Source organism: Eumetopias jubatus, unplaced genomic scaffold (genome assembly GCF_037043125.1).
Source record: "Eumetopias jubatus isolate StellerSeaLion01/CBP00866 unplaced genomic scaffold, mEumJub1_p1.0 scaffold_15, whole genome shotgun sequence".
Taxonomy (NCBI): domain Eukaryota; kingdom Metazoa; phylum Chordata; class Mammalia; order Carnivora; family Otariidae; genus Eumetopias; species Eumetopias jubatus.
The window spans coordinates 83,773,814-83,799,496 of NW_028274821.1; the positions used below are offsets into that span (position 1 = coordinate 83,773,814).

Consider the following 25,683-nt stretch of genomic DNA (forward strand, 5'->3'; position numbering starts at 1 on the left):
AGATCAGATAGAAGAATAATTGGAGCCCCCGAAGAAGAAAAATAAAGCAAAACAACAAAACTGAAGCTGAAACCTATCTCTAGAGAACATTTTCTTGAAATTAAGAAAAAAAAAGACTTGAAACTGTATGCATCACATACACTGTGAGACCACATTATATACCTGCGACTACAGACCCAGAATAAACCATCCACAACAATGCAATAAAATTACTGGACTTTGAAAGAGGGAAAAAAAATCTCTGGCATCTAGTAAGAGAGAACACGTGACTTATTAAAGAAAATTAAGATTACCATCAGACTTTACCATCAGCAATGCTTTCTGCCAGAAGAAAATGGAGTAAAAGATCTAAGATACTCAAGGCAAGAAGGTATGAGCCAAGGATTTTATATCCAGCCAAACTGACTCATGTAGAATGGGCACAGGGTAATGATCAACCGTTAATAACAAGAGGGAGTATTGTTCCTATGAGCCCCTCCTGAGGAATCTACCAGAGAAAGCGAGCCTCAGGCAACCAACAATGACTGAAGAGACATCACCATTCAAACTGGTTACTGTGACCTGAAGACTAAGACCAGGAGGGCAGAGAGGGACAAAGGAGGCGGGTAAAGGCTGAATGTTCCAGCACTGGAAACACAGTGCGACTAAACAAAAGCTGGGGAGAATAGGGAGAGAATATGCAAAGAAGGGTTGAAAGGTTTTCTGTAATCATGCTGGTGCTAGTGTTAGGACTGTTCACTGAGGCTGCTGTGTGTGAAAACAGATGAGTAATTACGGGATATTCTAATTCTATTACCCCCTGTGCCCTTTTGAGAACCAGAATTCCCAGTATGGAAGGAAAGAAATACAAATGTCACAGAGAAGAGATTAGGCAAAAGCTGTACAGTCTTGAATTTGAATTGGAAGCATCGATATACACGTGTACGTGTGTGTGCGCGCACGTGTGTGCGTGTGTGTGTGCGTGTGTGTGTGTGTGTGTGTGTGTCCCCTAGCTCTGTCCACTGAAAAGGCCTGGAAACTGACTAGTTCAGGAGCAGTGAGCACACTTAGCACCCAGGTTTTAGTCTTGAGATATTTTTTCTCACTAAAAAAACAAAACAAAACAAAACAAAACGTTAACAGTGCTACCTGAAGAAATGTGTGATTCCACATTTGGGGGTAGGAGATGTATAAGACGAACCCGGAATATCTTGCAATATCAGATAACAAGGGAGCTATCAAAGACGACTAGGATCATGTTTAAAGAAAAAGTACTCAGGCACCAAACTGAAGAAGTTGGGACAGTTTGAATTTCGTTAACAATTATAATCGCAAGAGACTCCAAACCATCAAATGTTTACATCCACTGGGCCATACTCTACATATATAAAAGAATTGTCACATTTTGATGCTGTTAGGGATCTAATCCATTACATTAAAAACTGGCAAATAAAGGGAAAGAACCAAGCATTGATCTTGTTTTTGCCTTATGAACTGTGTCACTGGGTAATGAAAGAGTAAATGAGGGCAATTGTCTCTTCATAAAAATATTCCAGCCAGTAAACGAAAAATAAATGATAAACTTAGAACATCAATCACCATTTTGCAACCTCCAATGAATAAACAGATATAGGCACTAAGGATTACTGGCTACTAAACATCACCAGACAAGACACAACCAGGCATGACATGCCTCCTATCGTCTTGCCAAAGGGATTGAGCCACGGTCTATCCCATCTCAGGATCCAGTTGCCCAATGAGCAGGAAATAGAGAAGACAGAGGAACATAGTGAACAGCACAATCCACACTGTGGAAAACTATAGGTCTGCATTCTTCGACAGACAAGTTGTAATGAAATGAAAGGGATGGGGGAAGAACATATAAAAGAGAATTAAGAACCGTATCATTTTTTTTTTAAGTGGCCAATACTAAACTATAGCATCTAGGAATAAACATTTAGGTAATAAAACTATTTTTTTTTTTTTTAAATAGGAAAGTTAGGATAGGCGGTTACTTTTGGCCAGAGGGAAAGGGTTTTCATGGAAGCAGGTTTCTGTGATGGGTAGTAAAGCTTTATTTCTTGTCCTGGGCAGTTTTGGTCTTATAACAACGGGTTAAGCTGCTCATGTGATTAAGGCAGCTTCCTTGATTTACTTTACAAGTTACTTTACAATAAAAATATTTTTAAACATGTAACGATATCTATCCAGTGGGAAGTATTGTAAAGATTGAATATCAACATTTCTTTATAAACTGTCATCATGATGAGAATTCTCACCATCGTTTTCATTAAAATACATACACTGTCTTCCCTATGAAGAAGAAAACTTCACATCTACTCCACTGTTTCCTCATAGGATAAGATGTAGAGAAAGTTCAGCTATAAATTAAAAGTTATTTTTATATATTTAAAAATGAACATTATTAATGGAGGAAGCTACGCATGAGTGGGAACAGGAGGTATATGGGAAATCTCTGTACCTTCCACTTTTTCTGTGAACATGCTCTAAAATATAAAATTAAAAAAAAAAAGCCTACCTACCTAATATTAAGTTCCTTCCATATGCCAGGCACCATGCTGTATTATTTCATTTGATCTTCACTACAATCCTATGAGGCAGGTTACATTTGTTCTCCCCCTTTTACAGAGGAGGAAACCGAAGCACAGAGGGCTGAATTAACTTGCTCAAAACTACTTAAGTGGAAAAGTGGAACCCAGGTCCAGCTGACTCCTGTGGGCAGGTTCCATATTTGATCCATCTCTTGGTGCCCAATACATATGGGATCAAACTGCCTAACTGAATACTAAAGATCAGGAAACCGAAATTAAGACTCCCTAAGCTACTACGTATGACATCACTTTTTGGAAGCAGAGAGAAAAGAGGCAATGAGTTCCTCCGAGCCAGTAGTCACAGGGACCCTCCTCTAGGACAGCCGGGGCTCCCCTATGGCTCGAGTCCAAGCTGGCAAGATGCTTTCTGCATCAAAATTAAATGTGTTTGGGAAACCAGAGGGATGAAGGAAACAGCTACATGCTGCTGACAGCAGGGAGTGCAGCAAAAATGTCTTCTGTACCCTAGGAATGCAATGTCACCACCCCGACACACTGAATTGTCAACTCCAGAATAAGAAGCAAAGTGTCCAAGTTTGTGTCGCTTTACCAGTTGCTGGAAACCATCACCAAAGAGGACCAGAAGCAGAGTGGGACCCGTGGAAAAAGACACGAATTCTACAGGCAGGCAAGACCTGGCCTCCAGTCCAGCTCCATCTCTTACCAGCATCTACCTCATCTCTAACCTCTTCCCCAGGTTTCTTTTTATGCACACTCATCACCACCTGACACACTACATACTGACTTTCGTCTTCGTTTCCCATGTCTGCCTACAATATAAGGGATTCAAGGGCTGGGACTTTATTTTGTTCACTACTGCATCTCTAAGCGTCTAGAACCGTGTCAGGCAAAGTAAGTCTTGGGAAACGTTTGTTCCAAGTTGCTGATTTAAATTATTTCAAGTCTCTCTGCTTTCAGTTCCTTACCTATCAACTGGGGATAATACCATGCACATTTAACCAAGAAAATAAAAATGAAGGGCAAGAAGTATGTGTTCAACAGATGGGTTTCACCCTCCCCCCTTTTTTTTTGCCTAACACTCATCAAATGAGGATAAAACTAATGAACTCAGGATAAAAGTTCCCCTTCAAAGGATAATGACCTTTTAAGCTGACAACTGACTTGCTCAGGACACCCTCAAAACCTACAGACCATTTTTAATGTTGTGAAGAGGAGACTAAAAATGCATCACAGTGGGGATATGGGCAAAGAAAGTCTCAAGCAAATGGCTTATGAATAATGCCAGTGAGCTGTGACTGACGAGAACAGGGTGAGTGGAGGCCTGCCAGGTCACATCACTAACAGGGACCAGCAAACCAAACAAATAATCTCCCGTTAAGGCTTTCCAAAAATCCTAACACACCAGCATGGAACGTGGCTGCCGGTGAACTGGGCATTCACAGTTGGTTGTGGAGGGCAGGGAAGGTGAGTGGACAACAAATACTTTACACCTGCCATCTCATTTAATTCTTAAAATAATTTTATGAGGCTAGCATTTTCCTCCCCTAAAATAAGATAAACCTGTGGCTCAAGGAGGAAGTAATTCCTAAGGTTTAACATCTCTTAAGTGGCAGCTCTCCTGGAATCTCATTTTCTTTACCTTGTACTGAACTGGCAGCTGTAATACACGCAGAGAACCTCTCCAACATTTGAAGTTCCGTTGCCCATTTTACGAGCTTTCTCCCACTCCAACGTCCCCAGGAAGGGAATATATTAAGAAATTAGACATCTACTAGATAGCGACTGCTAGCTAACAAAACTTCAACCAATTCACCGAAGTTCAGAGTGGTTGACCAACATACTCGGGGTGCTAACACTATTAGCTCCACGCTAAGCTCAAAAAGTTGTAAATACCTTGTTCTTGGTTCATTATAAAACAGGAACCAGCCATGAATATGTCACGGAGGCCCCACAGAGGTATCATTTAAGTAGAGATTCTTTTTCCTATTTCACAATTGAGGGACTAAGGTTCAGAAAGGTACAGTAACTTGCCTAGAGCCACACAGTTGAGAAAACGCAGAGTCCAGGTTGGTGCCACGTCTAACTAAAAATCAGGGGTTTTTTAATTTCACCATGTTGCTTATTATTTGCCTGGGGTGTGTGTGTGGGGGGTGCATCACTAAGTAGCTTAATATCTGGGATCTGGTAGCTCCCTGTCTGACCTTAGACCCACTCACCACTCTTCTGCTCTGTTCTGTGTAGCAGGAAGTCTGAATCCTCTGGGCTCCCAGGTCAGCTGGCCTCCTGCCTGGTTGGGCCCATGTGAGGGACCAGTGAGGGACAAGGACGATGACAACAGGAGGGAGAAGCTGCGGTTTTCTCCTCTCTGCCTGGGTGGCTCGTCTAGCAGTGCTCATCTCCTGACTCAGATGCCCACTGCACCCACCCAAAGGATCCGGCTTTAGTCAGGTGACCCTGACCCTGGCCTTAGGCCCAGGTGCACCACCTCAGCTGTTGCTGATCTCTGGATTACCTCTCTGCCCCCTTTTGAGTCTCAGCTTCTCTCTCAGTTGGAAAACCATTTCCTTGAATTATTTTTCCTCTTACTATGAACATCTGAAGGGGTTTTTGTTGTCCTGGTTAGATCTTGACTGAGAAACTGATCAAGCTGCTGGACCGAGGGAACCAAACGGCAGCTCGTGATCCCAAACTGAGAGTCGAGCGACAGCTGGGCTGTCTCAAGACCACACGTTGGCCACAAACCTCTGTCTGGCCAGACAAGAAAGCCTTTGGAAAAGGCACACACTTTTCTCTTTCTGAGGTTCATAGCAATGAGATGGGTAAAATGACCACAGTCGGTATCCAAATTCCATGGCCTTGGAGTGAGAAAGAGTCATCATCAATCCTTAGCAACGGAAGGGTTTCCCCAACTGTGGTGAGGAGTAGTAGATGCATGGAACGTTAATAGGTATTTTGTGGGGGAAAGGGTTTTTGAAAAATGCTAGGTTAAACAAAGTTAACCAGATTTCTTTACAGCCAGGCTTTAGTTAATGTGCAGAGTAAATATCTTAAAAAAAAATAAAAGTTACAGTATGCAACGTGCGACAATCCCAAATCTTACGTGATCAGAAAACACAACATCTTGTAGATCTCATATTTCCAGGAAAATTGTTCTAGAAACGCTGGTTTATGGTATTGGTGCTAAAACCCTTTTGTGGCCATCCAGGTCTTTCATGGACTGGAGCTGGCCCCTTCCCACTTTACCCTTGGCTACTCTGCTGTCCATGCTCCAGCCAGGGGACCATCCCCGGTACCCGAATACGCGGTGTAGTTCCGACGCCCCTTGCCTTTGCGTGAGCTACTCTCTGCCCCTGCTCCTGGGGAACGGCTATTCCTCCGGTAAGGTGCCACCCACGTGCAATCTGTCCCTGGGAAACTTCTCCTTGGCACCCAGGCGGAGCGACTCGTCCTGCATTTGGATGTCTACCACCTCGTACAATATTCTACCATAGCAGTTACCATACGTCAGGGCAACTCTGTCTCCCTGCCCTGCACTGTGTTTAAGTGCAGTGATGGAGTCGTACTTGTCAGTGTATGTGAGCCAGTGCCCAGGGCTGGGTGGTTACCATGGTTACCAGTCAGGTTCACAGGGGAAAGGGGAGAAGGGGGACAAGTACCCCCAAGATTTTATATTTCTTTTTTAACTTAAATAATCTGTGTCCAATGCGGGGCTCAAACTCATGAACCTGAGATCAAGACTCATATGCTCTACCGACTGAGCCAGCCAGGCGCCCCAAGTACCCCAAGATTTTAAAGACTTACATTACTTTCTGCTAGCAAGGCTTGATCATAATTGACTTGTATTTCATGTTAAATCAAATAAAAGTTCCATCGTTATGATGAGCCCTAATAAGTTAACCTCATATGAATGCAGCTATTTTTATTATGTTGAAAATAACTGATTTTTTTTTAAAAATCCTAAAAAACCACTTGACAAACAACTACCATCAAGAATAACACCCGGATTAACACTGCCGTGACAAAACTCGCCACTAGGTGTCAGGCCAGGAAAAGAGGAGGGAGGGCTGCCCCTGCAAGTGTTTTACTTTTTTTTCACCCTATTATCACCATAAATATCAAATATTTAAACAACAAAATACTAGGCAATTAAAATTATCTATTAAAGTAATGTTTTTTAAAAGATATCTAAAATTTTGACATTTCCCCTTTGCAAAATAGTTTATAAATGGTGTTAGTTTAACCTGCATTTTTCAAGAAACATATGCACAGATTGGAGACATTGACTCCTAAGAGGAAACCAGCTCAGTTTGCTTCTGATATGCCCTCAAATCGTTTGTAACATGGACCATATGGTAATCACCACTGAGGCGAGCGGTCAGAGGAAAGAGCATGGTGCTAGATTCAGGCAGATGGAGGGGTCTGAATCCTGGCTCTGCCACTTCTTTAAAAAGTGACATAACCTTTCTTAGCCTTGGTGTCTCATCAGCAAAATGGGAATACAATACTCTCTCCATATGAGAACTGTAAAAATCAAGTAATGGACTATATGCAAAGAGTCTAACATATAACAAATGCTTCATATTATTTTCTTTTCCTTAAGACTTCAAGTCTTAATGATTTATTTAACAAAACTATGTTTTAGCTCCCAAACAACTAAGGACATTATAGGTAATAACTATTATAATTTCATTCACTCCACAGATAATTATTGAGCCCCTTCTATGTATCAGGCTCTGTGCCAGGGATACATGTCATCATGACACTCCACCACCTTCCAAAGTGGGTTTCCACTTCTTTGTGAAAGGGTAGCACGAGACTGAATGTGATGTAGTTGTGTACTTCTGAGAATGTATCCACATCCCGTAGAAAATCTGTGTGGATTCAAGTCTGGGAGGGTGGGTAGAGGGAAAGAAATCTATAATTTTATCCTCTAATCACCACACATATCATAATATCCTCCACAGAACAACTCCACCATCACTCCCTCTTAGGTTAGTGAGCCGCTACTATGTATGTGCTGGGGGTAGAAAAAAGACTATGACAGAATCCTGTTCTTAAGCTCACAGTCTAACTAGTACATGGAGTCATGGATCACTGTTTTAGGCTGGAAATTGTCAAATGTTATCACTGCTTGCAAGTGGATCAGAAAGGTCTCTTTTTCAGAGTCTCCATGAAAAAGTAAAAGACCCTAAAGTGAGATCATTTGACTTAAAACTCCAATAATAGCAATGATTCTCTTTGCCATGGCTTCTACAAAGATACAGTATTTAAAAGTGAGTTTACTCCATCAATATGCTCACCTCTTGTATGTTCCTAACTAGACCTGAGTATTTACTGCACGTGGTGATCTCACAGAGGGTGATCTTCTCTAGACCCTAACTGCCTCTGGTTAGCTACCATGTACCTGCTGGGTTGTGTCTTTGTTTTACATTTATACATTGACGGTATGATGTTTGTATCAGATTCTTCTTCTTCTCACACTGTAATGGAGTTGGGTTTTTTTTTTTTTCTTAAACTAAGCATCTATATCATGCAACACTGAAATATGGCCACTAGTCTTTCCAACGCATAGCATGGGAAAACATGTATCATTCATTCATTTGTTCATCCACACATTCAACAAATATTTAATGAGCATCTACTACTAAATATTAGACTATGTGAGGAACACCAAGGAATACAAAATGTGGTCCCATCCTATAGGAACAAAGTAAGAAAGGAGCCAGGATTATGATACGAGATCAAGTTAAAGTACAGAATTCCCCCCTGGATAGTCTAAGATACCACTAGCTGTGGTTTATTGTATCTTCAAGTATTTTAGAACATATGGGAATTTCATTTTGGTCATATTCGGTGATGCTCTTTGAAATCATTCAGGTAAGCTTGATCATCACGTTTACACAGATTTCCTGCCAGTTCTCATCTTCTCTCACTTAAGGACCTACTTTTTACTTGGGCAGTCTACTATTAGAACAATGGCTCTCGGTTCAGCAAGCATTTGTAGTGTGGCTCCAAGATGCATGACTCCCAAACCATGTTCAGGAGCAACATCAGTGTCCTACCCTGGGAGGTGGACTATAGGGTTTGGGGTCAATATCAAACGATGGTCATATTCTCCCAAGAGGCACAAAATGTTTTGATGAAATAGAACAAAAGATTCTTAATTATATCCTCTCTTATGCATTAAAAAAATTGACTCTAATACATTTTTAAATTTTAAATCTTTGGTACCTACCACCCTCATATTCGCCTGTAAGAGCTGGTGAGCAATAACATGAATAATTATTTCCTTCAATATTTATTTCATATTATGTTTTCTTACAAATCCTTTATGTATCATTTGAAATAAAAGCCAAACCTTCAGTTACTTCATGAGATAGGAAAAAATAGGCCAAAATCTCATTTGTGTTGTGAATGGTTTCAGGTAATCTGACACTTGAAGAAGAATATTTGGCCACCATTGTTCTGGAATGTGGCAGTCTCATTCTCCACTTCCTCCTTTACTTCATTGACCCAAGAACAGTTACTATCATTTAATTAATATCTACTGTCAGCAAAAACACTGTGCTGGTGTTTTACATACATTGTTGCTATTTTTATCGGCAGTCCTATAAGGCAGGCATTATTTGCATTTGACAGATGTGAAAACTGAGGCTCAGAGAAGTTAAGTGACTTCCAGGACAAAAACCCAGGTGACTCCAAACATACTCTTTCCATCCCACTCTGCCTCCTTGGCTGTTTAGAGCCACAGAGCTAAAGTGGTGGTACCTCCCCTTATCCCTGCTTCATCAGCAGGGTTATGATCTTGACTTGCGATGAACACTAAAAGGAAAAAATTGGCAACCAGTAAGTTACTAGTCCCTTCTCCGGTCCACCATAGACTCCTGCTGTCAATGCATCTGTTTAGCTCAGGACTGTAGGTTTTGGCTATAATTCCCTATCTGCTTGCCTAAAATAAACTGGAAAAATAGGAAAATCTTTCACCAACTTTTCCTAGAGAATATCCATGGGAACATATCCATGCATCACCAAGACACCATTGTCTGCTTAAAGACAGCATGGGCTCTGTGTGGAAAACAATTTGGTGGTTTCTCAGAAATTAAATGACCGTATGACCCAATAATTCCATATCTAGGTATATACCCCAAATGAACTGAAAACAGGGACTTCCAACAGATATGTGCACAGGAATGTTCACAGCAGTATTCACCATAGCCGAAAAGGTGGGAGCCACCCAAGTGTCCATCAAAAGAAGACTGGATAAGCAAACTGTGGTAGATACATACATACAGTGGAATATTACTTAGCCTTAAAAAGGGATGAAGTGCTGACAAGGGCTACATACAGTGTGGATGAGCCCTGAAAATGTTATGCTCAGTGAAATCAGCCATACACAGGACGACAAATAATAATTTCATTTATATGAAATATCTAGAATAGGGACATTCATAGAGAATAAATTAGAGGTTACCAAGGACTGGTGGGATGGAGGAGTCGGGAATTATTGCTTAATGGGCTCAGAGTTTCTGTCTAGGGTAACGAAAATTTTGAAAACACAGTGATGCTGGTCATACGGTATTGTCACTGTAATTACTGCCACTGAATTGTATACTGAGCGATGGTTAAAATGGAAAATTTATGTTATATATGCTTTACCGCCAAAAAAAAGGGGGGAGGGAAGAAAAGAAAAAAGCATGGGCTTGGAAGACAGACGTGGGTTCGATTTCTAACTCTATGCTCTCAAGCAGTGCAGAGAATCTCAGAACCTCCTCTCATCTTCCTGTACACACCGTTTTAAGGTCCTCAACCCTTTTTTTAGCACAAGACGGAGGCACAAATTAGTGACATCCCTTATATACGTTCTGGGCATCCTCTGCTTGCCTGTGTGGAGAGCAAGGAGCGCACGCCATGAAGGGTTCTTCATGCTTTCCATTTTGAGCTGCGGTTAGACTGATTCAAAGCAAATCTGCTCCCTACCACGTTGTGACAAGTTGGCACCCCAAGTCAGGCTCCTGCACGCTGACTTGTATTTCTTCTATTCAGAAGCCTTCAAAATACTGCGTTTCAGAGCTTTCTTTGCAAAAGGTGTTTGGTGCGGTATTAATTACAATATTAAAAGACTGGAAATGATCTAAAGGTCCAATGCAAGTAGTTATAGAAATTATGGTTAGTTGTACTTGACGGAATGTTCGGCAGCTATACAAAAACGCATTTGATGTAACGTTAAATGGAGGAGAAACAGACTTTTAACTTAGATTTGACAGCAGCTATGGAAATACTTTGCAAAATGAAAAATTATTAAAGAGTATACAAACGGTAGTTAAGGTAGTTGTGTTAGTTCAGTGGGACTATCGTGATGTTTTAATGTTTCTAGTTTCTAAATACTCTTCTGTTTTCTGTTACACTAAAAACGCATATAAATATAGTTGTGTCTTTTGAAGCCATGAGATCAATGGCGTTACTCAACCAGGAAACAGATATACATGGTATTTTTTCCAACCTGTTCCAACACAGCCTCGTCCGTTCATGCTTGAAAGCCAGTCTATCAATTTGCTTTTATCTTAACTTCTCTGTCTTTAAGGGGTTTTCTTGGTGGATAAATATGACTAAGCAGAATCATGTGCAAAATCAGGGGCTGTAAGGTGGATGATGCCAGCGTACCCACAGCTGAATCTGGAAGCCGGGCCCCTTGGGGCAGACTAAGCAAGACTGCGGAGCTGGATGTTCCCTTCACGGCCTCCTTCAGAGCACATGATAGTGACTGTCTGTTCACTGCCCCCAACCCAGCATTGGCTCCCTGAGGGCAGGGGCTGTGCTCCCTTCATCCTGGGGAGGCCCAGCTAGCAGGCTGGCCCAGAGAGAGCCGCACTGGCCTGTTGACTCGACAACTCTCACAGTACTCCATCTACACTGGTCTTTCCGCAGGTCCTGGCACAGAGCAGGATGCGTCTGAAAGCACCAATATCCATCAGTTTTGCTCTCTGATTTAACATTTTACCAAGACCTGCAGTGGGCCAGACATGGGAACAAGTAACCTTCAAATGTACTGTCTTGAGAGGACTCCACGTACGAGCTTACGAGAACTATGAACAGAAAAAGGCAGGAAATTAAAGCACACAGTTCTATTTTTGAAAGTTCTTTAAAACTGAGGCCACTGTGTTGTCTTCCAAAGAAAGGGTGGTAGGTTAGTCTTATTCAGATTTCACGATGATATAATTTTAAACAAAGGAGTGTGGGAAAAGTAAGATTCTTTTAAAAATTCATTTGTTCTCCCTGGGAGGGAGAGAGGGGAACATTCGAGGCAAATTCAAAAACCACACTGCTATACATATCCTCCGAAAGTTGCTATCTTCCACCAAGCACAGAAAGGATCCTTGGCCTAGCAATTAAAATCATTTGTCTTTTATCCCCTTCTTGCCAAAAAGGACCCCAGCCCTAACTAGTTAATCCCTAACACACACTGCTACTCCCAGAGTTGCCTGGCAACTGCTAGGAGGCGTGTCAGAGAGCAAGAAAGGCCTAAATAAATGAGCTGGAGCCTGGGCTGCTGCTTGACATGGATAAAGGGGGTTTTTCCGAATGGGGCTGCCTGGCTGCTTGTGGTTCTGTCATTTAAGTGGAGAAGAACAAGTTGGCGTGGCCGATATTGTTAAATATCTTGAGCTTTGCACCTCATATTCTCTGGGTGACTGAAAAATGGGTCACGTGCCCTTGCGATTTGCAGACACTCTCCCCTCTGCCAGGTAGCACCAACCTCCAAAGCCTAAAGCCAAGGCAGGATGCGAGGTGTCTGTGTTGAACACACTGAACCCAACCCCGGCCTCACACACTTCTCTGTTCCTTGCTTTCCCTCACCCATCCTTCTACCCGCTATTCCCAAATCTACTCCCTGACGCCTGGACCCTGCCACGACCCGGGCCCGGCGCTGGAAATGCAGAGAGAGTTGTTAACATGGAGCCTGAGGAAACCAGAACAAAGACAGGCAAGAGGGTGTGGTGGAAGGAACCTGAGTTTTGGAGTCAGGCCAACCTCAGCCGGCCTCCTGGCTCTCCTACTCACCAGGAAGTCACCAGCAATCTCAGCCTTTATTCCCCACCTGGAACATGGACAGGAAAGGGGCAGTCGTAGGGGAGAAGCGGAGCCACCCAGGAGATGAACGAGCTCCAGCCAGCCTTGTGGGAGGCCACTGAGCAGGTAGACTTGGCTGGAACGGGACATGCCTGGTATCCCACTCTGGTCCTTGGGAGAAACAATTCACTCACTTGGCCCCAAAGAGACACTGCCAGCGAGCCGACGCAGGCCCTCCTGCCTGGGCACGGGCACGGAGCAAGGAGCAAGGCCTGGATGGGGAGCAGGGCCGCTCTGGCATGTGGCCAGCCTCAGCAGGGGGCTGCCTTCCCCTTCCCTTCCGGGCAGGGGAAAGAAAACGAAGCTCGAGATTCCCCAGCCAGCTGCATTTTGAAAATTTTCCAGTAGGAAAGGAAAAAAAAAAAAAAAAGGCCAAAGAGTTAAAAGTCTCCGGTGAGCCCTGGGCCGCGGGGTTGGAGCAGCACATCCCGGCCCCCCCCCCCGCCCCCCGGCCCCGGCTGGGGCTCGCTCCCCTCCCAGAGCCAGGCGGGGCACCGAGGGGCGCAGCGGGAGCCGTCCGCCAAGCAAGAGTAGAAAGGAGCACCATCCAGTCTGTCACGTTTCATGTTTTAAAAAACCCAAACTCTGTGACTTCGCAGTGACCTGAGTCCCGTGGCTGCACCCGCTGGCCCAGGGTGGGAAGCCAACCCACCGCAGTGGAGTGAATGAATGCTGTGGGCACGTGACAAAGCAGCCAGAGAGGACGAGCCGCAGGAGCCCTGTCTGCTGTGCCCCCTACACCCACGCACGCTTCTCCGGGCCCTCCACCCTGCTGGCGCCCTCTGCCATTGGCCGCGGAACGTTCTCCACACGCAAGGCTGATGCTTGGGCCCTGCCCTGCCATCTGCCTCAGAGGCTCTCCCCCCCAGACTAGCACCTGCTCGTGGCCTCCAGCTTTCCCCCTCACCTTCTACAGCAAAGGCTTCCGTGTACTCGGATCCTCTGCCCGAGTAAATCGATGTCAGGGATTTCATCTCAGGAAATAGTTCAGACCGTGCATGAAGACTGCTATAAAGATGTTCATCACAGTGTGATTTAAAATGGTGAGAGGTGACCGACCATCAAAAGAACCAGCGTTAGGATAATGCGGTGGGCCTCTGCACTGATTGCAGATTGGGGGAACTTGATAAAAATCTCAGACACTTGCCTTTTTAAGAGCCCCACAGGTGATTCTGATCCACGCCAGGGTTGAGAACCACTGGGGTCACCTGATGGGATATGTGCTGCCATCCTAAGTGATGATGTTTAAGGAGAGTTTTTATATCAGGTGAAAAAATGCTTACGACATACTAAAAGGCAAAACCAAATAACTGGGAACTGGATTGCTTTGCCAGGAATATCTCAACTGTCTTTAAGTAAAAAACCAAAAACCAAAACCGAAATGAAACAGAAACAACCCCCAAACCCTAGAGCCTAGGTAGAAACATGCTAACATGTTGCCTTAAGTCCAGATGATAGGATTATGGGTATTTTCTCATTTCGAGTTCTCTTGTTACTTTAAGCTTTTCTTTTTTACCAAGAGCAGGTGCTATTTTTTTATAATCAGAGAAACAACTAAAGGACAAATGGCCCTGGGGAGGGCACCCTAACCTCTCAGCACCATGCTTACTGCCATCCAAAACAGGCTCACCCAAGGTACCATTCCCCACGCCACCCCCGTGTGGCCAGTGCCCACCTACCCTCATCCCTTCTTGGGCTCACATGTGCTTTGCAGTCAATTATTTTCATTAATTCTCCAAACAATCTTGCACAGGAAGTATTGTTAGCCCATCTTTCAGGTTAAGGAGAAACGCCTGGAATTAAATCTATGGTTTAAAAACCATCATTACATGGTGATGATGCTTGGCCAGAAAACTGCAGGCCCTCTGGCTTCCCAGGAAAAAAAAAGCTATTTGCGAGATGAATGGGACTGAAAGCACGACAAATGTGCCATATTTCATTGATTCTAAGACACAGATATCTTCACACCATAACATCTCTGAAATCTGGATGTGTGTTACAACTGATGGCATCCAACTGTGATTGGCAGCACCCTTTCCCATTTCGTAATGGTACTTAGAGTAATGGTACATCTTATGACTGAATGGCAGCTTAGACTCAGTGAAATGTACCTTGTTTACAACCAAACCCATCATCCTATCCTCAAAATGCTACTTTTAATGACTATATAATATTCTAGCATATGGATATATTTCAATTTCTTTAACCAGTTTCCTATTATGGATACTTAAGTCTGTTCCACGTTTTTACCATTCTCAGTACTGCTACCGGGAACACCTTCACATTACGTTTTCACTTTTTCTACTTACAGGCATCATCACTTTCTCCTTGGTCCAAATCTTGAGAGTTATTTTGACATCACTTGCTCCTCGTCTCCCATACTTTATATCTTTGCAGATTCATTTAGTCACTTGTTCATGGTACCTCTTCCTGGTGTCACCACCAGAGGGCTCTCTTCTGAGTCTCCCAGACAGTCCCCTGGTCTCTGCTTCCAACTCCCCTTTCAGTCTATCATTGTATCACTGGTCAAACATGACTTCAGTCTTACCATATCTCTGCTCAAAAACTGACATTCCCTACAGGGTGAAGTTCACACTTCTAGCCTAGCATCCCAGGCTCTGTCAAATCTGGCTCCAAGCTCTCCTACCCTTTCCCTACCCAAACCCATGACTCCAGACAAAGTGGCCATGAGGGGTACTGCCTCCAAGCCTTTGCTCACTCAGTTAACTCCACACCCACCACATGAAGGAATGCTCTTTTTCCAAACCTAAGCCATCAGACGCAGGTCAAGTTTCACCTTCCCTATGAAACATTTTATGGCTCATTTGATCCTTATAACCATCTGGAGATGTAGAATGATAGGTATTCTTAGCCTCATTTCACAGGTGAAGAAACTGAAGTTTAAAGAGATTAAGTGGCTTGTTCAAGGTCGTACAGCTTAGAAGTGCAGAGCCGGGCTTTGAACTCCAGGGCTTCCGTGCTTAAACCCAATGACTTTTAGAGCCAAGTGCAAGTACAGCCATAAACTTCTTCTGAGGAGCAACTTGTGCCCAGATCATATATCCAGCAATCCCTACCAAGATTCAACAGTCTCTGGATTCTAGACACATATATGACAATAATGAGATCATTTTAAGAGTGGAAATACCTCATGTCTTTCAGTTCTCAGCAAGGCAAGGGAAGGACTGGGCCAGTTATCCCAGTCTCCTTTTAGAGATGGAAAGACAACAGTATTTTTCTTGAATTATACTAGCTCTCAAATTAGCACTAGACCTGACTGGTTTGGCTGGGCCCAAGGTCAGGACAAAGAATCAGGGCTGCCTCACTTGGAGATGAGCAGGACGTGGGGAACTTGCTTTAATTAAGGGCTTTAGAGGACCTCAGGGAAGTAGTTCTAAGGAAGCAAAAAGAGAGTACATCTCTTCTGTTATGTGACCATGACATTGCCTGAAGCTGAGGCAGCTTAGAAAGTCAGGCCTAAGTGCTGGACGGGAGGCAAGGAACAAGGAGGGTGGTGGCATTAGGCTGCTGCTTCCTGAGCCCCCCACTTGGCAGAGAGTATGCCCTGGGTGAAGGGAAAACAAGGTGTTTACTATTACTCTGGGTCTCATTTAGACACATGATGGAGTCACAGTAGCAAAAAAAAAAAAAAATCTTAACAATGTAGAACTGTGGCTCATGGGGAAGCATAAGCAAGAGTCACTGTCAGAGTTTGCACGTGAAATGCACTGCCTGACATATAACTCACCTTTTGTCATATGATATAATAAAAATGCTGTGGGTTAAAACCAGAAACAAACAGCCCTGGCCCATAGGCAGTGTGACCTATGCTGGGTCCTCACACCCACTGCAACCAGGCTGGATGTGGCTGCTGTCACCCGCCGGCTCAGGATGAAGGGAGCTCTGTGCTCTTGAGAGAAAAGGGCGGTGGGCAAGTTCGCCCTGCAGCGTTTCCTCCTACACATGGTGACCCAGGCCCCCCAGGCCAAGTTCTCCATTCTCTGTGGCCAAGAGGCCAGGAGTAGGCAGAGTAGAGGGTCATCAGATGAAAGCTTCTCACTGAAGCCGGGAAAGCTGGTACTTTGTTTTTAGGGTTGACGTGATACCTTCGTATCTTCATATAACTTCCCACCTCACAGGGCAGGCAGGGGAATGGATGAGGCTACTGAGGCTCAGGAAGGCTGAAGGGCCACAGAGGGGGATAACATTATTCCGCAGTTCGTGGCACACCATGTAGTCAATACACCAAGAGCACTTCGGGAGCACCTGAGAAGTGAAACCCCGGGACACCTTGCTTTTTCGAGTGTGGAGTAGAGGCCCCTTTAGAGGAAAAGGGCTTTGAGACACAGAGGGAAAGCATCGGCTTTGGGACTATTCAGCTCCTCCGCTGGTTAGCAAGTCATGTCTCTTCTGAGCCTCAGTTTCCCCATTTGTCAAGTGGAAAGGATCCTCAGAGAGCAGGAGTGTGAGAGGTCCGGGGACTGTCTTAACACGCAGCTGGTGCTACTAGTAGTCCAGGGAGGGGACGGGTCTTAACGTGCACAGGAACAGTGAGTGCTTCACACATAGTGGCATGGCTTCCTCACGCTAAGAGGAAGGGCCAAGGGAGGGCAGCCCCCTGGCCCCTCACAACATAGACGCACAACCCCTTCTGGGGAAATTCAACCACCAGATGAAGACCTGATTTCCTGTGACCCCTCAGGCACATTTCTCAGCCCTGACCAAACAATTTATAAATGCCAAGAAGCTACTCACCGGCTCAATTTTCAGAGCATTTCGGTAGCTGCCGAAGAAAGCAGCCTGGGCCTTGAGGAAGGCCCTGGCCACACCGTCACCGGTGGTTGTGGACACCTTCTTCAGCCGGTTCTTCAGTGAAGAGATCTGGTGACAGAGAGAAAGGAGACACGGGTTGAGGGCAGGGTGGACAGATGGCTGGCTAAGCCCAATACATACGGAGCTCTAGAAATTCCCTGGAAGGGGGATGGATTTAATACCTCAGCTTCTGGAGAACAAAACTGCATTCGGTATTAGGACAGGTTTCTGAAACTGAACAGAGCGTACAGAATAAGAGCAAACACAAAGCTACTTTCTGAGTAGTTTCAGCGTGCCAGGTATGTGCGTTCACATACATTTTCTAATTTAATTCTTTCCACAGTCTTGCAAGGAAGGGATCGGCGTTCCTGTCTTACAAGGGTGAAACAATCCCAGAGAGAGGAACAAACCCAAGAAGTGGCCAATTGGAACATGAATTGAAAGTCTAATAATCTAAGCCCAAACGACACACATTTTTTTAGTTCCAATTCTACTCCCTCTTCAAATTACTTAAAAATATTGGAAATGAATGGCTTATTTATAACATATATACCTCATACCTCATACTCTAGTTATACATTAAATATATATAGTAAACACATGTGATATAGATTTATTAAACATACTATAAATTAAATGTTTATTAAATATAAGGTAAACATGTATAAATATATATTCTTATATCCTTCATTCTCTAAAAGAATCGTGGCAGTTTATAGATATGTACTCAAGAGATTTAGAAAAATAGGCAAGAAAGCCATGGCACTGGGAAAAGCAGCCAGAAATATTTCGTGTATCAATGTAAGCTATAAGGTCTTACATGGTGGCTACAGCTGGCCTGCAAATTTGACTTAAGAGCCTGCTAGTGGTCAAAGCAAAAAGAGAAACTCAAGTTGTGAGATTCTTTGGGTCCATGTGGTACAAACAAGCCACCTGCACAAATGAAAACACATTTTCCTAAAAGTGAGAACTCAAAGAGATTTCTCCTATGAATCCTCAGCGTAGGAAATCCTCACGTGTGACATGATGGCTCTTGCCCTCAACATCAGAGACAACATCAAGCTTCCTGGTCTGTTTCTAACATGCTTTTCATTCATCTCAGGATGCCGCACTGCACAACTTCTGGGCACACCATCCATACTGTGTTTGTTCCACGTGAAAAGTACCCCTGGAACCTGGCAATGTGGTAGCCTCGAGTCAATGGTGATCCAACGATGGGCAAAACCAGACCTGGGCCCTGCCCACATGAAGCTTACATTCCGGTGAGGAAAGTATCAAATGACTGTGACATAGCCACCGTGATGAGTCTATGCTAGAGCTCACTAAGGAAGTCAACAAGGCTTCCTGGAGGGAAGCAGGCTTGAACTGAAATCTGAAGGATGAGCTGAAGTAGAACCTGGCAAAGAGGGGAAGGAACAGTGTCCCAGGCACAGGGGAAAAAAGCCTGTGGTGAGAAGGAGTTCAGAGAACAGAAAGGACTATGGCTCCAGGGGAGGGAATGATGGAGAACATGGCCTAAAACGAGGCTAGCGGGAAAGGCAGGGGTCAGAAGTGCTGTGAGTACGGTCAGGAGTTTTTTTTCCCCTTTGTCTTAGGGAAAATGTAAACCAAACAACTGTTTTTAAGCATGCAGGTGTCACATCAAGAGCACATTTCAGGAATCTGTATGGGCTAACATTATTTAAGGATAAAATAGAAAAATTAGATTCAGGTGGTCCATGAATCACCTACAAAATTTTTTGAGCCAGAGAGAGAGAACACAGAGGGAGAGTGAGAAGGAGAAGCAGACTCCCTGCTGAGCAGAGAGCCTCACACAGGGCTCGATCCCAGCACCGCGAGATCATGACCTGAGCTGAAGCCAGACGCCCAACCAACTGAGCCACCCAGGCGCCGGCCACCTACAAAATTTTAATATGAATGAGTGATGATCATTTTTCTGGGCATAGGCTCCACAGTTTTCCTCAGATCCGTAAAGGTACCCATGAACCTAAAAATATTAAGGATTGCTGGTCTGGGATAGATTAGACTTTAAAAATGCTTCTTGGGGGCACCTGGGTGGCTCAGTCAGTTGAGTGTCTGACTCTTGGTTTCAGCTCAGGTCATGATCTCTCGGGTCATGAGGTCGAGCCCTGTGTCAGGCTCTGCTTTAAGAATCTCCCTCTGCCCCTCCTCCTGCTCGCATACGCTCTCTCAAATAAATCAATCTTAAAAACAAAATAGAAATGCTCCATGGGTTTTATTTCTTATTAATAAGCTTCTGATAAGGGGTTTTTATTTTTTTTTAATTTTATTTATTTGAGAGAGAGAGCACGAGCAGGGAGGAGGGGCAGAGGGAGAGGGAGAAGCAGACTCCCCGCTGAGCAGGGAGCCCAATGCAGGACTCGATCCCAGGACCCCAGGATCAGGACCTGAGCCAAAGGTAGATGCTTAACTTACTGAGCCATCCGGGCACCCCAGAGATTTTTAAATAGCTTATTAAGATATATTTTATATACCATAAAATTCACTCATTTGAAGTATACAGTTTGGCGGTTTTTAATATGACGACACGGTTGTAGAACTATTATCCAGCCCCTAAATATTTTTATCACCCCAAAAAGAAACCCATCTTATTGTCAGTTACTTCTCATTCCCCACCAATCTTCCTCCCCACCTCCTGCACCCTGTCCTAAATAACCATTAATCCACCTTCTGTCTCTACGGTTTACCTATTTTGGACATTTCATATAAATGGAATCATACAATAAGAGGTCTTTTGTGACTGGCTTCTTCCACTTAGCATAATGCTCATTATAAACAAGGTTACTCCATGTTGTGGTGCTTATCAGTACTTCATTCTTTTTCACAGCTGAATAATATTCCATTGTATGGCTATAGCACGTCTTATTTACCCTACATCGTTATCTAGTTGACAGGCATGGGTTGTTTCCACATTTGGGCTATTATGAATAATGCTGCTATGAACATTCATGTAGAAACTTTTATGTGGAGACAGCAGAGATTTTGAGGCCAGAAACCGAACGGTGAAAATCCTGTTGCCGGAGCTTATAAAGATACACTGGAAGGGCATATGACGTCATGGGGCACAATGCTGGGCACCTAGTAAGTCACCACAAAGTGTTTACTGAGAGAACACTTCCTGTGCTGTTGCTAAGGGGCTGTACTATATGTACAGTGAACTGAGTGAGGGTAGGGCTAAGGCTGCTGTCCTTCTCTGGGATGTCAGAAGTCATGGGAATATGCCGAGAGGGGGTGGCTACCCTCTCTGGGCTTGGAGGTGGGCCAAAGAAAACCATCCTTGCTCTGGAAGCAGTAGGTGTCAGTATCCCGTTGACTGTGACTTCCCCATTCAGGGACACATGGCCCTGACACAGTGCCACAGTGGTGAGAGCCCATGAAGAGCATGCAGGCCACTCAGTACCCGGGCAGACTCTGCCATGGACTTGCAACTTGAAATAGCAACATGAAAACAAAACAGAACATGCTTTATTAAAATGTGAAAAATATTGCCCACTTCCCACCCTCTGAAGAATAGAAATCCTGCCTCTCCCAGGGACAAGGGTGACATTTCCATCCTTGGAACTGGTGCAAGCCGCTGTCACTCTTCTAGATCCTCAAAGGCCTTGGGCCACCTGTGCTGCAGATGATTCCTCACTTAACCTTCCCTGGCCTTTCCCTTTCATTCGGGAGGTGTTTAATTACCTTGGATTCACAACGCTGCACTTCAGGTGAGCTTCTCCTAATGGCCTCATTATCATTTTACACAAAGAAGTCGTTGCTGATTGTAACTGAGCAAATATGAGTGTGTGCCTTCCTGCCCGCCCCAGCTGGTTTGAAACCAGCCAAGTGGTCCTGGGCTCTTGGTGCCCCTGTAACCACTTAGGCCAAGACTTCTGAAGACCTCTCCTCACCCTGCAACGTGGAGAAGCTTTTGTCAGCACTTCAAACTTTGAAACTTCAAGTATATGCGCATCTGATAACTGGCGACAGAATTTCGTCCTTTAAATAAAAGTGAGGGACGAAAATCGGAGGCTTAAAATAAACCACAGTCATACATCTAAAACTGAACTTGCCAGGAGTACTCATGGGGGTTCTGGTCAAATCATTAACATTGGGGTTCATCACGCATAACGTGGGGGTGATGGAAATGCTGATGAGGATGGCTTCCTCCTTTAATGAGGTATCAGGAGGAAGACAGAAAACAAGGGCAAGTGGATGCTACAACGAATGCACCAGCCTCTCCTGAATGCTCCCCCCCCACCCCCCCCGTGTCCCATCGTGGCCACTGCAGCATCACCCAGCTCATCTCCTAGGCCAGATTCGGAGGTCAGATTCCATAATCCTCCTTCCCTACCCACCACCATTCTCCACATCTTATCAGCACCACCCCAAATATGTCTCAAATCCACCCTCTCCTCTCAGTGCCTGTGACCCTGGCACTGTGCCATGCAGCTCCATCCCTCCTCTCTGGCCCAGATTGGTGGAGTAGCTTCCCAGATAGGCTCTCTTCAGCGTCCCCTCAGTGCCACCCACCCATAGCTGTTCCAGGAAGCTCAGAAACATATGAATCTGGTCATTTCAATCCCTCCATCAAAATCCTTCAATGCCCCCACCCTTGGCCATTACCACCTGCAGAAAAACATCCCAACTTCTCAGAGCAGTTAGTGATGCTCTGCTCAACTGGCCTCACTTCCCTCAGCCCCACCTAACGTATGTTGGACTGAGAGCGAATTACTATTTAGAAGCATACACTATTCTCCAGCCCATACACAGGCCGATAACTCACACAGCCTTGTCTCTTGTCCCTTCCTGTTCTATTTGTGGAAGATCTATTCACCTTTCGAAAGACCATCCAAGTGCCCATCAATGGGGGCCAATTAAGTCAATTATACCACATCCTCACAATGAAATATTGCATAGCTGCTAAAAAGTATCTGACAGTTCTTGAACTGACATGAAAAGATGTCCATTAAATACTGCCAAATGGGAGGAAAAATGCAAGTTGCAGAGCTATACAGCATGAATCATTTAAAAACTTATATATATTACATATATATATTTATATATGTAGTAAAAATCTAAAATGTCATGGATCAAACTTTAACCATGAAGGGATGCTTTCACTTTCTATTTTATGCACTTTTGATTGTTTTGATTTATCCTTTATTAAAAAGCATATGTTCCTTTTATGATAAAGATTTTAAATGAGGTATTTTTCCTTAATAGTCAAATTAAAGATTACCTTGGGTTAAGGGAAAGAGGGAATCCAGATGTCCCCTCATCTACCAAACCTTCCCGACCCCTAAGGGAGGGTTAATGACACCCTGTTGGGGTGCTTGGACTGCTTAGGTGAGTCTTCAGCGATTTGCTACAGCTACCACCTCTCCTGCTAGCCTGAGTTCCCAGAAGGGCCAGCAGGGCCTGGCTGGTGTAACCATTCAGCATTTGCTGCTAAATGAAAGAACGGGCGAGTGAGTGTTTTGATATCCTGAGAGGCATTTCCAGTGGTTGAGCCTCACTGCTTGGAGGAAAGTCTAGGATCACATTCTTTAGTGACTGATCATTAGAAGAATCTGGTCTCTGTTGGGAAGGATCGGTGGCGGGGAGGGGGGGGCGGGGCGCGCAGGGGGTGTAGTAAGAGAAACTGATACTCATCCGTTCCCCATCTGCAGAAAGCCACCACTTAGATGCAACCAAAACTGCAAGGAAAACAAACCTCTCAGTGAAAGCAGACACACCTAGTCCAGTCTTAACAGTGCAAACATAACACGTGCAATAACAAAAGCAGTATTCCCTACCCCACGTTCCTGCTGTACCTGCTCACTGAAGGTCTCTTGACTTCACCTGCTTCTCTGTCCACATGCACTCCTCAGGCAGCAGAGGGTATAGACTGGATCACTTAAATCTAGGATTGGACACCTAGCCCTCCTACTTTCTTAACCTTTCTGAGCTTCTGTTTCCTTTGCTATAAAATGAGATATCTGCAACATCCATTCGTTGTGAGGATTAAATACAATGGATGTAAAATGGGCAGCGGAGGCAGCGAACTGCCTCCATTCTTTGATGTTCACGTTTCCTCTTGTCCCTAGACTACTGCAACCATCTTTCAACCAGTGGCTCTTCTATTTTCATCTGTCTTTAGCATGAACTTGTCTTTCTAAAACAAGAGGTTGCATCCTATTACTCCAGTCCTCCAAAACTTTCAGGGGCTCTGTAGTGCTAACATTATTAAGTCCAAACTCCTTAGCAAAATATTCCAGGCTCAGTTCAAGCTCCATTTCCAACGTTGTCCTGTACTGAGTTTCGGAGGCCTCCAAATCATCCCTAAAAGCCTGGAATGTTGTTTACCCCTCCCTCCCACATTCTTGAACAAAATCCTTCTATCAAAAAGAAAAAAAAAAAAGCCAAAAGCCTTTTTCTGTGATGCCCTCTGTCAGAACAAATAGCACTTTCTCAGGGCACATTAGCTTATTCCTTTCGTTGATGCCTAATCTTTGCAGGCCCCATGCTGGAAAAGTGCTAGGAACAGCCGCGGATGACCAGGACCCAGCACTGGAGAGCTTGCAGTCAGGCTCCCCCAGACCAGCCACAAGGTAGTCCGTTACTACTTCGAAAGGAACTCTCAGTTGTATGTATCACCATCCTAGTATTTAGCTTTTTGTATAACTAGTTTTTATGTATCTTTCCCCCCTCCATGAAAATGAAGATAAACTATTTGCACTCAATAAATATAGGCTTCTTTCTTTATTACTTGGTTGCAACTTGTGGCGGGTGGGGAGGAAGGTAGAGAGAAAGATGGCCCACTATTCACCTATCCACCTCTGATAGGAAAAGATGTCCACAAAACACTGCCAGACGGGGGCAAAAATGCAAGTTGCTGAGCAATACATATCGCATGAATCATTTAAAAAAATCACGTATCTATATAAGTTTATATGTGAACTAAAAATCTAAAAAGCCATGGATCAAGCATGAAAAGTATGGACCCTGCAGGGATGCTTTCATTTTCTGTTTTGTGCCCTTCTGATTGCTAGGATCTTTGTGCAGCCTCCCCACTGCTTGGACGAAAGAGACTAAAGTCCTAGCCTGACCTGCAAGGCCCCAAGTGACCGGCCTCAGCTTCTTTCAGATTTGAGGCCCTGCAACCTCTCCACGGCGTCAGCCACACTATCTGGGCCCCAGTCACACTGGCCTCTCTTGCACCCCAAGACCTTTGCTAGGCCTACTCCTCTGGAGCGCTCCCAGCACCATCACCCCCTTGCCCGCAACCCAGTGCCGTCCAGTGGGCCTTTCTGCCCATAATTTATCACCTGTGTCATCTGCTGTGGCAGCTGCAAGTGAGGGCTGGAAATGTGCCTCGTGTGACTGAGGAACCGAATGTTCTATTTTATTCCATTTTAATCAACTAAAATTTAAATAGCCACATGTGAATAGTGGCTACCATACTGGACAACGACTACTCAGTCTTCAGGTCTCGGCTCAAACAGAATCACTTCCTGAGTCTGACCCCCCAGAATAGACCAAGGTTCCCTGTCATAAACTCTCCTGGTACCTCTCCTTCAGAGACACAGAGCAATGTGTAATGGCGCCTGTCGCAACAAGCCCATAAATGTCTCTTTTCTATTACGCTGTATGTTCTAGGAAGGCAGAACTAGGACCATCCTCAGTGCTGGCAAAACACCTCAAGTAGAGAGTGAACAGTCTGACTCAAGTTAGACTGTGCAGGGGGCCCCACTTCTTGCATTAACTGCTCAGTGTCAGAAATGAAGTTAAAAGATTTGTTGTTTTGACCAATCAGACACCCAGCAGCAGCTGGGAGGAGGCAAGAGAGTCACACTTTCTTTCTCCCTTTAAAAACGGCCTATAAGGACTAAGGCAAAGTGATTCTTCCTTTCCTGAATAAGCTAGATATCAAGGCTTTGTTATAAGATCTCCTGGAGAATGTCTGGGTCTGGAGAGGGGAGAACAAACTATTGCCTTGTTTTCCCATTTCCAGGGACACACAGACACTGACTCACTCCCTCTGCTACTTTCACATTGGCAGTGAAAAATGGCAGTGGATCTACCGATGCCTTAGTGCTTGACTCCCATTTGAAGCAAAAAGTCTTGATATGTGAAGGCAATCCCACCCCACTATCTTTCACAGTAACGGTTTCTGGGAAAACCAGGAATTCATTAGGAGAAAGGAGGA

At 44.4% G+C, this 25,683-nt stretch overlaps 1 protein-coding gene across 5 annotated transcripts in view; it reads right to left on the reverse strand.

The window, feature by feature from the left end:
- DENND1A (DENN domain containing 1A) overlaps positions 1-25,683 on the reverse strand; it is a 496,855-nt gene that overhangs the window by 135,147 nt on the left and 336,025 nt on the right. For all 5 annotated transcript variants that reach the window (XM_028107675.2, XM_028107673.2, XM_088019125.1 and 2 more), the window contains one exon: positions 17,436-17,561. In XM_028107675.2, the coding sequence (XP_027963476.2) occupies positions 17,436-17,561 (126 nt within the window). The remainder of the gene's footprint in view (positions 1-17,435; positions 17,562-25,683) is intronic.